Source organism: Pogoniulus pusillus, chromosome 4, assembly GCF_015220805.1.
Source record: "Pogoniulus pusillus isolate bPogPus1 chromosome 4, bPogPus1.pri, whole genome shotgun sequence".
Classification (NCBI taxonomy): Eukaryota; Metazoa; Chordata; class Aves; order Piciformes; family Lybiidae; genus Pogoniulus; species Pogoniulus pusillus.
Window position 1 is genome coordinate 18,723,699 of NC_087267.1, and position 12,977 is coordinate 18,736,675.

General features: G+C 43.6%; 1 protein-coding gene across 3 annotated transcripts in view; it reads right to left on the reverse strand.

The window, feature by feature from the left end:
- The window catches only part of ETV6 (ETS variant transcription factor 6), a 148,531-nt gene that overhangs the window by 87,830 nt on the left and 47,724 nt on the right, over nucleotides 1-12,977 (reverse strand). For 2 of the 3 annotated variants that reach the window (XM_064142299.1, XM_064142301.1), the window contains exon 2: nucleotides 12,198-12,324. In XM_064142299.1, the coding sequence (XP_063998369.1) occupies nucleotides 12,198-12,324 (127 nt within the window). The remainder of the gene's footprint in view (nucleotides 1-12,197; nucleotides 12,325-12,977) is intronic. The other variant, XM_064142300.1, reaches the window with a different exon arrangement.

Sequence of the window (12,977 nt, forward strand, 5' to 3'; positions counted from 1 at the left end):
GGCCCTGCCAGGACCTTCCAGCAAATACTGACTGATAAGAGCAAGGCAGATCTTTCAAATCATAAGACCCTGTGAAATCACTGGAAAGAGAAGGGAACATTATTTGACCTCCTCTCTGCTGTGCTGAGCCTTGACTTCCCACCGATTCCTGGCTCTGAGAAAGCTGCACCTTCACCCTTACAGCAGCTTTAGGCATGGTGCAACTGGCACTGTGCATGGCCAGGAGCCCATCATGGGCACCTCAGTCTCCCCAGGAAAACTAGGGAGAACCCTGCCAACAGCAACAGGTACAGAAGAATTTCAGGCACAGAAGTATTCCAGGCAAAACTGTCCTGAAATCTAACCTGCAAAGCCATTTTCATACGAACTTGTGTACCAAATTTATTCATCTCTATAAATGTTTTTGTAGATAATCAGTGATTTGGGTTTTTTTGTTTCCCTGAAGATACTGTGCATTTGGTTCTGTTAAAAATATAAAGAAAAGCAAAGTGGAGGAAAAAAATAAGAAGAAGAAATAAAAGAAGATAAAAAGGTGGGAGAAAATGTAGGAAAAAATTGAGAATTGTCCCAGCACTAAATTGTCCCAGCAAATTAATTTGACAGAAAAAAGGAGGATTTATGTCTAACTATGAATTTGCCACAGTGCATCCATAGCAAACATGCATAAACACAGCTGACAATCCTGCTGCTTACTCTGACAACACACCTTAGAAACTATATAGAAAAGAGAAGCACTAAAATGCAGCCACATAGCAAAGCATCATAAACTCTGCTTAAAGCAGGAAATACTTTTGCTTCAGGAGGAAGTAAAAAAGCAATTTATAATCCCCACAGAAAAAGGAGATTTCATTTTTCTCTTTTTTGCCAATGTGAGGATGAACAGAAATAAAGACATCTAAACTTTACATAATTAAATGGACAGATGCAGATTAAAAAAAATCTTCATTTGTTGATCTGGAAAGGCAGTGGGTGCCAACCTTAAGAGCTTTATCCTAACATTGGCCCTTTCCTTCTCCAGTTTGCAAGAAAGGCTAGACAAATCTCCCTGTGTTTTAAAAGAAATTAAAAGGCAGCTATTTATAGCTGCATTCTCATTGGAGCTGTTTCCTTATCAGGAAGTATGGAGCTAGGAATTACTGCCTGCCTACATAGGAAATTCTTGCACAGAAACAAAAACCCAAAAAGGAAATTTCCCTTCAATAGTATTTGGTGGTTTTTTTTTTGCTGCTGGTGGGCTTCAAGCAAAATGTCAGTGCTCTGACCAGGTCATAGTCTCTGCAGGACGTTTGTTCTGCAAACAAGAATCTTCAAGGTACCTTATGGAAACATAAAAAAAACCCCAAACAAAACCACACTTCTAGAGAACTGAAAGAGGGAGAATGCAGAGAACATATTAGTAAGTTAAGAACATAAGCCTTTTTCTTTGCACCTCTCAGCACCCTGCAATTTCACTACCAGCATTACAGTATTTGAGTGTGGTGTTAGAGCTCATCCTTACCAGGGAGGTGGTGGAGGCAGCGTCCCTGGATGTGTTCAAGAAAAGACTGGATGAGGCACTTGGTGCCATGGTCTAGTTGACTGGCTAGGGATGGGGGATAGGTTGGACTGGATGATCTTGGAGGTCTCTTCCAGCCTGGTTGATTCTATGATTCTTACCAGAAAGCATTTGTAACATTTATCACTCTGGCAAGGGGCTAACTCTGGTGCTGTTGTTTACAACTGCTTTGTTCAGACCAAGTCTTCTTGGTGGCAAATATAGCTGTCAGACCCTCTCAACTTAACTTCTATCATCCAACTAACTGCTTCCTCTGCCATCCCCAGAGCACGCCCAGGGGTGCATTGTCCAAAAACCAGTGAAACTACCACTCTCCCTTTGGGAAGAGAATACGTAATGACAAAAGGCCATGGAGGGATAGCACCCCCTGCATGTCATAGCTCCAGGAGAGGGCAAAATCCATGCAGGACATGGGGAGAACACTTTTTGTCTGCAGAAGTGTGCTAGTTTGAAGCAGGCTAGAATGTTTTGGTGAGAGAAAGTAGATAATTGGCTGTGAAAGGAAAACAATGGTTATGTCTCCTTCCCTCACAGTCTCGCTGAGAGGCATGGGAACAAGAAAGGAAACATTAGATAACACTTTTCACCATCTTCTCACTCTGCTTCTGGCTTCGAACTGAGCCACAGCTCCCTAACCTCACTGCCACTAACCTTGCTTCTTAACCTCTTGGCTGAACCTCTCTTCTTTCTTTGGACTGAGGTAAGGTTGAGAGGGGCAGGGGGAAGGTGCAGGGGTGGTTGAGAGCCCCTCCTGGGGACTCAGGTTTCTGGGAGGGGAGTTGTGTTTCTGTGTTGTTTTTTTTACCTTGTCTATTTCTGTCTATAACTGTATATACTGTAAATATCTGCTTGTATATTGTGCTGCTGTAAATAAATAGCTTCATTTATATTCCCAGAGTCCGTCTGAGTTAGCTGCGTGTTTCTTGAAGTGTGGGGGGGAGGGTAACAGCCCAAACCACCACAAGAAGAGGGGCAGTATTTCACAGTAAATGGGATCTGGTGCTACAAGTAACCCTGGGACTTGGATAGTGCCTCTCTGGCTACAAGGATCCCCTCAGTAAACTCTCCAACAGGAAGTCTGTCCTGTCTCCAAACCAACCCTCAGAACTGAGACTTCTAGGGCTGAATCACAGAATCACTGAGTCTGGAAAAGGCCTCCAAGGTTATCAAGTCCAGCTTATAACCTAACACCACCACATCAGCTAAGTGCCACCAAGTGCCACATCCAGTGCTTTATTAAAGACCTCTGGGGATGATGACTTCACCACCTCCCTGGGTAGTCCATTCCAATGCACAGAGACTGCCGAGGGTTCCTTGTTCTACCTCTCCAGTGACTGCAAAGCATCCCATACTGTGGCTGTGGACTCTAAAGGCAGGAAGGATAAGTTGGTTAATCACTAGAGACAATTTCAGTGTAACTTGCCAAGGTGTAATTTAACATTTTCATGTTCTGGTCTGTACAACTGCCAGAGCTAGTTGACCCTGCTGTCAGTGCAGAATGGACACTTTTATTCAATGGCATACTAAAGCACATCAAGATCAAAACCACACAGGCACACACAGGGTGCTCAGGGTTATTCTCAGGCTATGATTTCTATGCATAAAGGCTTGTCAACAAAAATTTGGGTCTGAGCATGTGTCCTAACTCTTTGCCTCTAGCAAGTTAATCAGTGGTGACCTTTAACAACTCACAGTATTACTACCCTATAATGCTTCAGGTTGAAAGGGACCTTGGAGATCATCTCCTCCAACCTTCCCACCATGGGCAGGGACACTTCTCAACTAGACTCAGCTGCTCAAGGCTTCATCCAACCTGGTCTTCAATACCCCCAGGCAGAAGGCAGCCACAACCTTTCTATGCATCCTGTTCCAGAGTCTCAGCACCCTCCTACTGAAGAACTCCTTCCTAAGATGCAGTCTAACCCTGCTCTCCCTCAGCTTCAAACCACTCCCCCTTGTCCTGTCTCTAGATGTCCTCATGAGAAGTCCCTCCACAGCCTTCCTAGAGGATCCCTTCAGGTACTGGCAGGCAGCAATAAAGTCCCCCTGGAGTCTTCTCTTTTCCAGACTGAACAAGCCCAGCTCCCTCAGCCTGTCCTCACAGCACAGGTGTATACGCTTGGTCTACTGTGTTAATCCCTGGCATCTTGAAGCTGAGCAGGTTTCTCCTCACACAAGATGTGCCCCAAACTATCCATGGTGGACACCGGCGCTTCCTTTCACCATCCAGAGGCTCAGCTCTGTTCTTCATTAGGGCAGTGGCCATGGCATACATGCTATGTTATTTCCACAGGGGTGTTTTTTCTACCACGCTTGGGTTTTGTTACAAGGCACTCACCACAGAATGGTTTGTTATTGCGGAGCTGTTAGTCATGGCTTACAAGCAGTTTCTCTTCTGTGTTTTCTTTAATTGTAGAGCTATTTATGAACATTGGGTTCTTTATGTTAATTTTATTTCTTTAAAAACAGAAAGCCAAACCAATAAACAAAACAATCAAACAAACACACACACACAAAAAAAAGCATTTATAAGCCTGACATAAACAAAGAAGTAAAGATACATTTGGAATGGAAAGAGAAAGCAAGCTAATTTTAGGTTCGCTGCTCTCGACAGCATCCCTTTAAGATGCTAAAAATGCTTCAAACCCAGCAATACCATAAATGTCCTGCTGCTGCTTTTGCTTCTTGTTTTCCCACACACACTTTCCAAGGAAATTCCAAAAGGGATCGCCTTGAATCCTAGATTAAAGCAATACAGATCTCTTTCTCCTCTGAATGGAGGGGAGTCTGTGTTTTGGACATTTTAAACTTTGAAGTGAAGCTTTCCAGGAGGGCAAAAGACTTACTTAGTACTACTGAGACTCCCACACAAATCTCTTGCCCTCCTCTGCAAGTTCCCACTGGGGCAGGAAAGATGTCATCCCTCCACATATTCCCACTGGGGACTGTCAGTGCACAAAATCACTGTGTTAACTCTGTCTGATTACTATCAGGTGCATAAAGAAGCACAAACAAATAAACAACAAAAGTCCCATTTGACTCTCCCAAAAGGCAGAAACCAGCTCACAACACTGGGCTGTTATGTGAAGTTTTTTCACACTTAACCCAGATATCTCTGCCACAGTCACCAGGCAGCAGTAAGGAGCTAACACATTTAGGGTTTAACTCACCAGCTGTTTACATCAAGAGTGACAACTGAAACGACCCTCAGTCACCTTGATGCAAACTCAATGACAAAGGGCTCCATTTCCCATAAGTGATGAACAAAAACTGTGCCAGAAAACTGTAGTAAGCAGGATTTTCCTGAGCCAGATGCCACAGCTTTCCCAGCTGGATCAGTAACAGAAAGTTTCACTCCTCTCTGACATGGTGCAGGGCTGAACCCAGACTCCAGTCTTCCCACTCATCCAAACTGCCTGGCCATATGATTGCTTCAAAGCTGTCCTGACATTCACTCTAAGAAACACCCATTAGGCAGGCTGGAGTAGCTGAATTAAATTCAGATGAGCACCTGAGGCCGCCTGTGGAAGCAGCCACCTCAGGACAGAGGCAAGCATAAAATACACCTGCCTGGCTTGTCATTTTCATCCTATTTGCCTAGCAACTGGATGAACTCAAATTTGTGAAGGACTCAGGTCCAGTCAGTTTATTAGGGTTGACCAAAGCCATAGTCACTGAAACTGACACAATGGGTGGCCAGGATTGCCACAGTCCAGTCAGTCAGCAGATGATTAGGGGTTATGAATTGGATGACCAGCAGGCACTGCTGAGCAGAGGAAGCAGATGGGCTCTGCCCTGCATAGCTCACAATATAAATGTGCAAGAAAAGCCCACAGTGGAAGACAAAGATGCAATATCAAGAAGATTAAATGCTGCAAACAGTCAGGTGGCAGCAAGCAGAGTCACTGTACTGGCTTCATTTATTTTGTCTGTTTTTTTGTAGGGGATTGGGATTGGCTAGGCAAGTACTAGGTAAACAGAGAATGATGCACAAAGTGAAAGGCAGATCAGGAGGAAAGGCAACTGCAAAAAGGACAGTAAGTGGGAAGAACAAAGCAGAAGTGGCCATAATGTCAGAAGAGCAAAGAGGGATCTGGAAAAAGTCAGTCATCTGAGAAAGAAGCCAGTCCCACTAAAATCAGTGGGAATTGAAACATTCATTTCAGTGGGAGCAGCATTAGTCTCGGAGTCATTAATTTGACATTCTGGGCACCTCCCACAGTCCCTTTGTCTTACGCAGCTTTTATTTTGTTTTCCCTGTATGTGCATCACTCAGTTTTCTTCCACAAAGTCCCTTCCAAAGTAAATATTTTTGTTGCTTGCTGCTCTAAATGTGGCTTAGGGTAAAGGGATTTTTTTCCCCTGTCTCACTACATATATTCAGTTCAAGGCACTGAATATTCTATTAACTAAATAACAATATGCTTAATGCTTCAAAGTGGCTTTCCAGCTGCTAGCCAAAATTGTAGAATAATTAACAGGTGCCGAAGGATTAATAAAAGGAGCAGCATAATTAATAGACACTAACAGAAAAAAATGGATCCTTGGCAACCCTGAGAGCACTGTTGTTTCCTCCTCCTTCTCTTAATTGTTTCCTGCATTCCTTTAAAAGAGAGACAGCCGGACAGAATGACAGCCGGACAGAACGACAGCCGGAGCCCTTAAAGCACAAATGATGCCTGTCAGCAACACTGTGTGATCAAGAGAAAGAAGCTCTGAATCAGAGTATTGAATACCAGTATTAACAGGCAAGCAGAAAGATCCTCATGTAGCATTTGCCAAACACCTGAATGCTTTATTAATATAACCACCGTAGAAAGCTAAACAAATTTGCCTTCTGTTCTCCTTAATGAGAGGTGTAAACCAGAGAGTAACTACAAGCAACACATAGACACTGAAATAAATTAAAAGCCGTGGTCTCACTAACTGCATGGAACCAGGTCTGGAATATTCTGAGGTTCGTCAAGTTTGGTAGCACAGAATGTGCTGTGCAGTGGAAAACCAAAGACTAAGACACCTAAAGCCTATATTTGAAACAAAAGGGACTCAAATGATTTTACAAACAGGCTTTTTGCTTTCTCCATCACCATTACCCCTCAGAAAGCGAGGGCAGCCAGGAGGGGATGCGGGTACAGAACCACAGAATGGCAGCAGTTGGAAGTGACCTTTAGAGGTCTTTCAGTCCAGCTCCCCTGCTAAGGAAGGTTAGCCTGGAATAAGTTGCACAAGAGTACATCTAGAGTGTGCCATTGCACTCTCAATATCAGTGCAGCCTGCAGGGGGTTCAGAAGGTGAAAAAAGGCAACATCAAGCAAAATTAGTTGCTGTTAAGAATTGGTTCATATGCATAGAAAGGCAATGCAAAGTATGTGCAGTGTGCCTTGCAATGACAATGGGCTGCAGGCAGCTGAGAGATGCCAACACTCAAGAGTAATTAGTTCAGAGGAAAAACTGAACTCTTGTTCATGCTTGTATCAATAGAAAACACTGTGGAATCTTTGCCCACGAAGTCCATCTCCATAAACAAAGACACAGGCATATCCCAAGGGAAGATGCCTTTCAGAGATGAAAAAAATAATCTCAGACTGTACAAAATGTGTAAGGGGCGAATGCTGCTGCACAGCATCAGAGCATGCAAGAAGTCCTTTTTCAGCACTGGTGTTTCTGTCTCTTGCTGAAGAAGTTTCACATTAAGGAGACAAGGAAAACCAAGAAACCTTTAGCACATACTTACAGGTGCTGTTGTAGAAGGCAAATCACCTTATTTTCATCTTGCATGTTACTAAAAAGGGAAAAGCCATTGTGCTAGTTTGAAGCTAGCTAGAATATTTTGGTGAGAAGAATTAGATGATAGACTGTGAAAAGGAAACAATGGTGATATGGCTACTGCACTCAGGCTTGCTGAGATGTATAAAAACAAGAACACAAATATAGACAACAGAGTTGCTCTCTGGCTGGCTACCTCCCTTCTCTTCCTAATGTGCTGCCTGTGTAACTAATCCATCTGCTTCATAACCCCCCGGCTGATTCTCCAAACTCACCTTGAACATAAGGCTAAGTCTGGGATAAGGTAGAGGGGTGGAAGGGAGGTGAGAGCCCCTCCTGGACACTCAGGTTTCTGGGAGGGCTGTTGTGTTTCTGTATTACCTTTTTAACTTGTATATTTCTGTCTGTAGCTGTATATATTGGTGAATACCTGCTCATATATCGGGCTAAGCTGTAAATATAAAGCTTCATCCTAATTTCCAGCTTGGCTGAGTCTAGTCTGGGTGATTTTCTTAAGTGTGGGGGAGCAGGTAACACCTAAACCATTACAGCTCTTTTCTCTCCGATTCAGAACATGTTAATAGGCACAGTGAAGGTATTTCTCTAAACAGTCTCTTAAATGCTGTATTCCTTATCAAGTTGCAAGAACATTTTACCACAAGGCTTTGGCCACAGCACAAAATAAGTAACTAATGACACTGGACCACAGAAGACAAAATGATTGTTTTTAATTCCAAGAAAAAATCCCACCAAAGTAACTTTTTCTCCGTGGTAATTCAGAGTAGGTTTCCTGAGAGAGGTGTGCAAATGCAAATAGTTTCAGATGACTTCTACCTATCTCAGTATTCTTCATGATCACAACATCTGGGCAGTCAGCATATTAATACTCAAAACTTTGTGTCTCTGCACTCACGCCTTTTCATTCTACAGTAGTGGAACTAAAACAGGATGCCCGAGGTCACACAAGGCACAAAGGGCTTTGTGCGAGACCTGAACTTGCTTCTCTTGAACCCTTGATAAATGTCTTCATTTTCCAAAGACTTCTTCCATCCTCAATGCATTCTAGTGGAGATCAGATATGCTGGAAAGCTACCACAGTATGCAACAAGAGACAAAGAGCAAACTGCAGACCACTGTCCCCAAAACAAAGGAAAGCAAATTCTCCATCTCCCCACTCACAGTTCACAATGCCTCAAATCCCCAGTTACTAGGTAAGTGTTAAGCAAACAAGAATGTTTGAGAGAATGGGTCACAAATCCCTTATAGAGAAGTCTCTTGCAACATTAGAGGAAGGTGTGTTTTATTAGAAAATGATACTCACTCTCCCAGAGATTTAAAGGATTGAATACATTGGACCTTTCTACTATAGGAATAGGAAGACTGGGAAGAAAGCAGCTCATTAGAAGAAGAAGAAAGTGTGAGAAGGGGAAAACACCTTCAACAACATCCTCAGGAAGAGAGAATTTTCTGTATTTCTATCTGTGCTGAACAAAACAAAGAGGAGTCCTCCTTTACATGTTCATACCAAAAAGAGATCTGCATCCCACCCTTCTAAAACTTGCACTTCTCCCTCTTCCAGTCTCTGGAATGAATCAGCTCAGCATAGCTGAGACCCATTTGCTCACCAAACAGTGAGAAATAACTTATTGCACCAAAGGAAATTGCTTCACTAATTATCCTGATTCTATTGTCTGTTACCACCTTCAGAGTGCTCTTAAAAATTAAAAACAGTGGAATTTCTAATAGGAAGACATAAAACAGTGTTAGAATCCACACAGTGGACTTCATGCGCGCTGCAATGTTTGCCTCCAGTTTTACCTTTGCTTGGGCTAACTGCTGTTTTCAGTGGCATCTGTAGCAGCTCTTGAACTTGCAAGCTGGCAGAAGCAAAGTTGTATGGGTTAGGACTTAACTCTGCCTTTATTTCAGTAACTTCCATGACATTCTGATGGCATTAAGTGGCACCTGACAAGCTATCAGCTCTGTGAATGATTGGAGGAACTTGCCATTATCTCCCTGTTGCACTGGAATGAGTGAGGGTGGAAAGAAGTTATTACCCTATACCTAAGCAACAAAGGCAACAAGGCTGGAACCAAACCACATTTCAGACTTAGAAAATCCTTAGTCTTTGTTGACCTAACTCAAACCTTCACACACAGTACCACAGCCTGACTTAAGGTAGTTTGGATTGATGACTAAAACCATCTCACAGACACATCTCTAAACAAACAAAAAAAATACCCCATTCATAAAATTAGAAAAATTCACACAGGAATTGCAAAATCTCATGTTAATACCTCTTAAACCTCACGACCCAACACGTGCTTAGTTATACCTGTGCCTGGTATGAGGAAGACTATTGGAATATGATCTTCAGTTTTGTTGTCCTCACTTTAAGGAGGATGTCTGAAGTAGGAAACAGTTCATAGACATGACACAAACAGAATCTGAAATCTGGAAGACTTACAGGAAGATTGACAGCCTTAAGAACCTCTCTTCCTATCAACTTTAGCCAAGAAAAGGTTAAGAAGTGACTTTATCTAAAAGCACCTCTATCAGGAGTAGTCTTTTGACAATATTTAGCAGGAAAAGAGATAATGAGATCTAATAGTTGGAAACTGAAGCTTGACTAATCCAAACTATAAATAGGGCACTTAAAAAAAAAAAAGGCAAATAAGAAGGCTAATTAAGCAATGAAAGAACATCTTGAGACCTTATATTTTCCCCATCACTGAAATATTTATATGAAGAGCAAAAAAAACAAACAACCCACCAAAAAAAAAAAATCTTTCTGCATAACATGCTGCAGCTCAAATAGTTGCTGGACCTGAACACAGGAACTGAGTGAAGTTCTGTGACTCAAGCAACAGCAGAGATTGTTTTAGGAACAAGCAATGATCCTTCTGCTCTGGCTGTTCACCTCTATACTTTAAACAATGGTTCCAACTGTCATAGGCTGGTAACAGTGTTTGGATCAATACTGACTGCATACTTAGCTACAAAAGGCTATACTGCCAAGGACTACAGCTTTGTAAATGTGCTCCACGTTGTTTGTGACCTCAGACACTAACTCTCTGCAATAATATTCCACAGATATTTAATGATTAATTGTCTGTGTGTTTTCACACTACAAGAAGTCATACTGGTGTGGAAACACTAATGGGAAAGAAGCCTCCTTTCAAGTTTAAAACTGTGCCAATCAAAAGAAAAGAAAAACCAAAACAAAATTCAAGATGAAAGACTGAATCACACCAAACAATACTGGGTGAAAAGTCTTCACTGAGAGGCAGCCTTACAAGCTTCATACAACCTAGCATGCTGGCAAGCTGACAGGAAGGAAGCAGGTAGTAAACACAGTGCCTCACCCCTTTCAGTGTCAAGGGTCTCTGCCTTCCTGCCTTGTGCATCTGCCAGTTGCACTGTGGACAGCAGAACTGGAAAGCTAACCATGGACCATGTGAAAAGGACAGGCAATGGCTCCCACAGCAGAAGTAAATAATAACAACCAATATAAGGAGAAATAAAAGTATCTTGGGGATTAGAAACACCAGTGATGAAAAATACTCCTGGAAAACTGCTTGTGTTGGGTCTTCCATGTCTAAGCTTTGGGCAAACCACAGAAATGTCTTCTAAGTGTGACAGCAAGTCCTCCCTGGGATGAAGGAACAAGCAAGAAACCACAGGCAAACAGGGTCTGGGAGCTCATTGATACTTAGGCAGTGACTACAGTCAGACATGCTACAGCACCAGCTCTTGCTCCCAGTCAGAAAACACGGAACCAGTACAACCTGGGCTATGCTGTAGCAGGGGCAGGAGAGTTAACAGGCAGCAGCAAGCAACAACAGGACCATGCAGAAGGCAGCATGAGCAATGAGTGACCTTGGGGCAAAGCAACTCAAGTGACCAGCAACAAACCGAGCACAGGATTATGGAAGTGTTGGAAGCACAGTCTGTATCAAGAAAAGGAGTGTGGCTAGGAGACAGCTGAGGACAGAGCTGAGTTCGTCTTGTGATAAACATGGACTACTTTTGCTCCACCTTGAAATCCCAAAGCTATTTGTCAGATGACAACACACAAGGTTACATCTGCTCCCAGCCTGTTGCTCAGCTCAAGCACCCCAGGAAAGTAACACCTGACAGAAGTTTACTCAAAGCTTCTCAATTTACATCAGAACTCCTTCCCCTCCAAAAAGGAAAATTCCACTCTTCCTTGTCCCCATCCTATCTCACTAATTTCCCTCCCTGGCCAAAAGCCCTTGGCCTTTCCTACTCCTCAAACATTGAATCATCTCAGCAAGGAAGTGCCTGGCTCTAATTTTGCCCCAGCTACACTTTTTGTCCCAGTGTCAGCAATAGCCCATCTTCCTTTGCAGCATCCTTTTGCACAGGACAACTATGCCCATTCTTCCTCCTCGACCACCACCTCTGTCAATACACACTGTAGCAAAGAGAAGGGACACCAGGAGCACTGAATACTGAGACCTGTAACCACCTGAGAAACAGCCACAGCAGAAATGTTCTCTGCTTGCTGCAGTTTGTGAAACCCTGACCTTGGGTTGCAGTACATAGCTGAGCAATTCCCTTACCGTGGAAGGAAATGCAGCACTTCCTGCCAAAATTAAACTTCCACTTTTGTGCCTACCCTGAGAAACGAGACAAATTCTTGACATGGAGTGGAGGGGAGGGGGGCTTTAAGAGTCATTTCCCTTGGCTTAAAAGAATATTTAGAAAAAAACCAAACCAGACAAAGCTTTAAAAGAAGCCTAAAGCCAGGGGAGCTTCCCTGCTGCCTTCCATAAAACCAGAAACACCTTCTCAGCTTGCCCCACACCCTCCTCAACCCAAGCGCAGGAGAAGGCTCCGTGCTGACACTCACGCAGGTGTGCGGGCAGTCGGATCGAGTCTTCCTCCATCCTGATGGCTCGAGGCACTGAGACATGTAGTGGTGACGAGGTGTAATTTGGTACCGGGCTCGACGGAGGGGTGTACGAAATTCTCTCCTGCTGTTAAAGAGAAAGCGGGGGGGTGGGGTGGGGGGAAGAGAGAAGAGAGGACAATGTGAACTTTGGAACAGAGGTGTGAAACCAAGGCAGGGGAGGGGGAAGCGAGTGGAAGGAAGGAAGGAAGGAAGTGTGCGCGGCGTGGGGGCGAGCGGCACTGGCGATGCACCCGGCTGCCCGGGCAGCCACCGAGCACGGCACGCTCGCAGGCAAGCGCTGCGCAGGGTGCCTGTTGCCCAGCTGGGCTCCAAACAGCCGGCAGGACAGCCTGATTAATTTTTAAAAAGGCCTGCGAAGTTTCCAAGGATCGTCTCAGAAATTTGCCAAAGGAGGAAAGGGAAGTGACACGCAAGTGAGGAGACGGAGCATCTGACATGGGTGCAAAGCTGACAGCAACGGCCTGATGTTACAGTGTCAAAACCAATTCATCTTATGTTAACAAACCAGTCACGGTCTGAGCACCTTTAGTATTTAACACTTTAATCCTTTATAGCAGTTTAAAAAACCTTAAGCAATTACTTTTGCCTTTGCTGAAGAAAACCATACTCCATCACTAAAAACTACTTTATTTACCACTCAGCAAAGCAGCACTTCTTTTTTTTTCCCCTGACTGAACTAGTTATTAGCACTTTCTTTGAAGTAGCTTAACTTGTAAC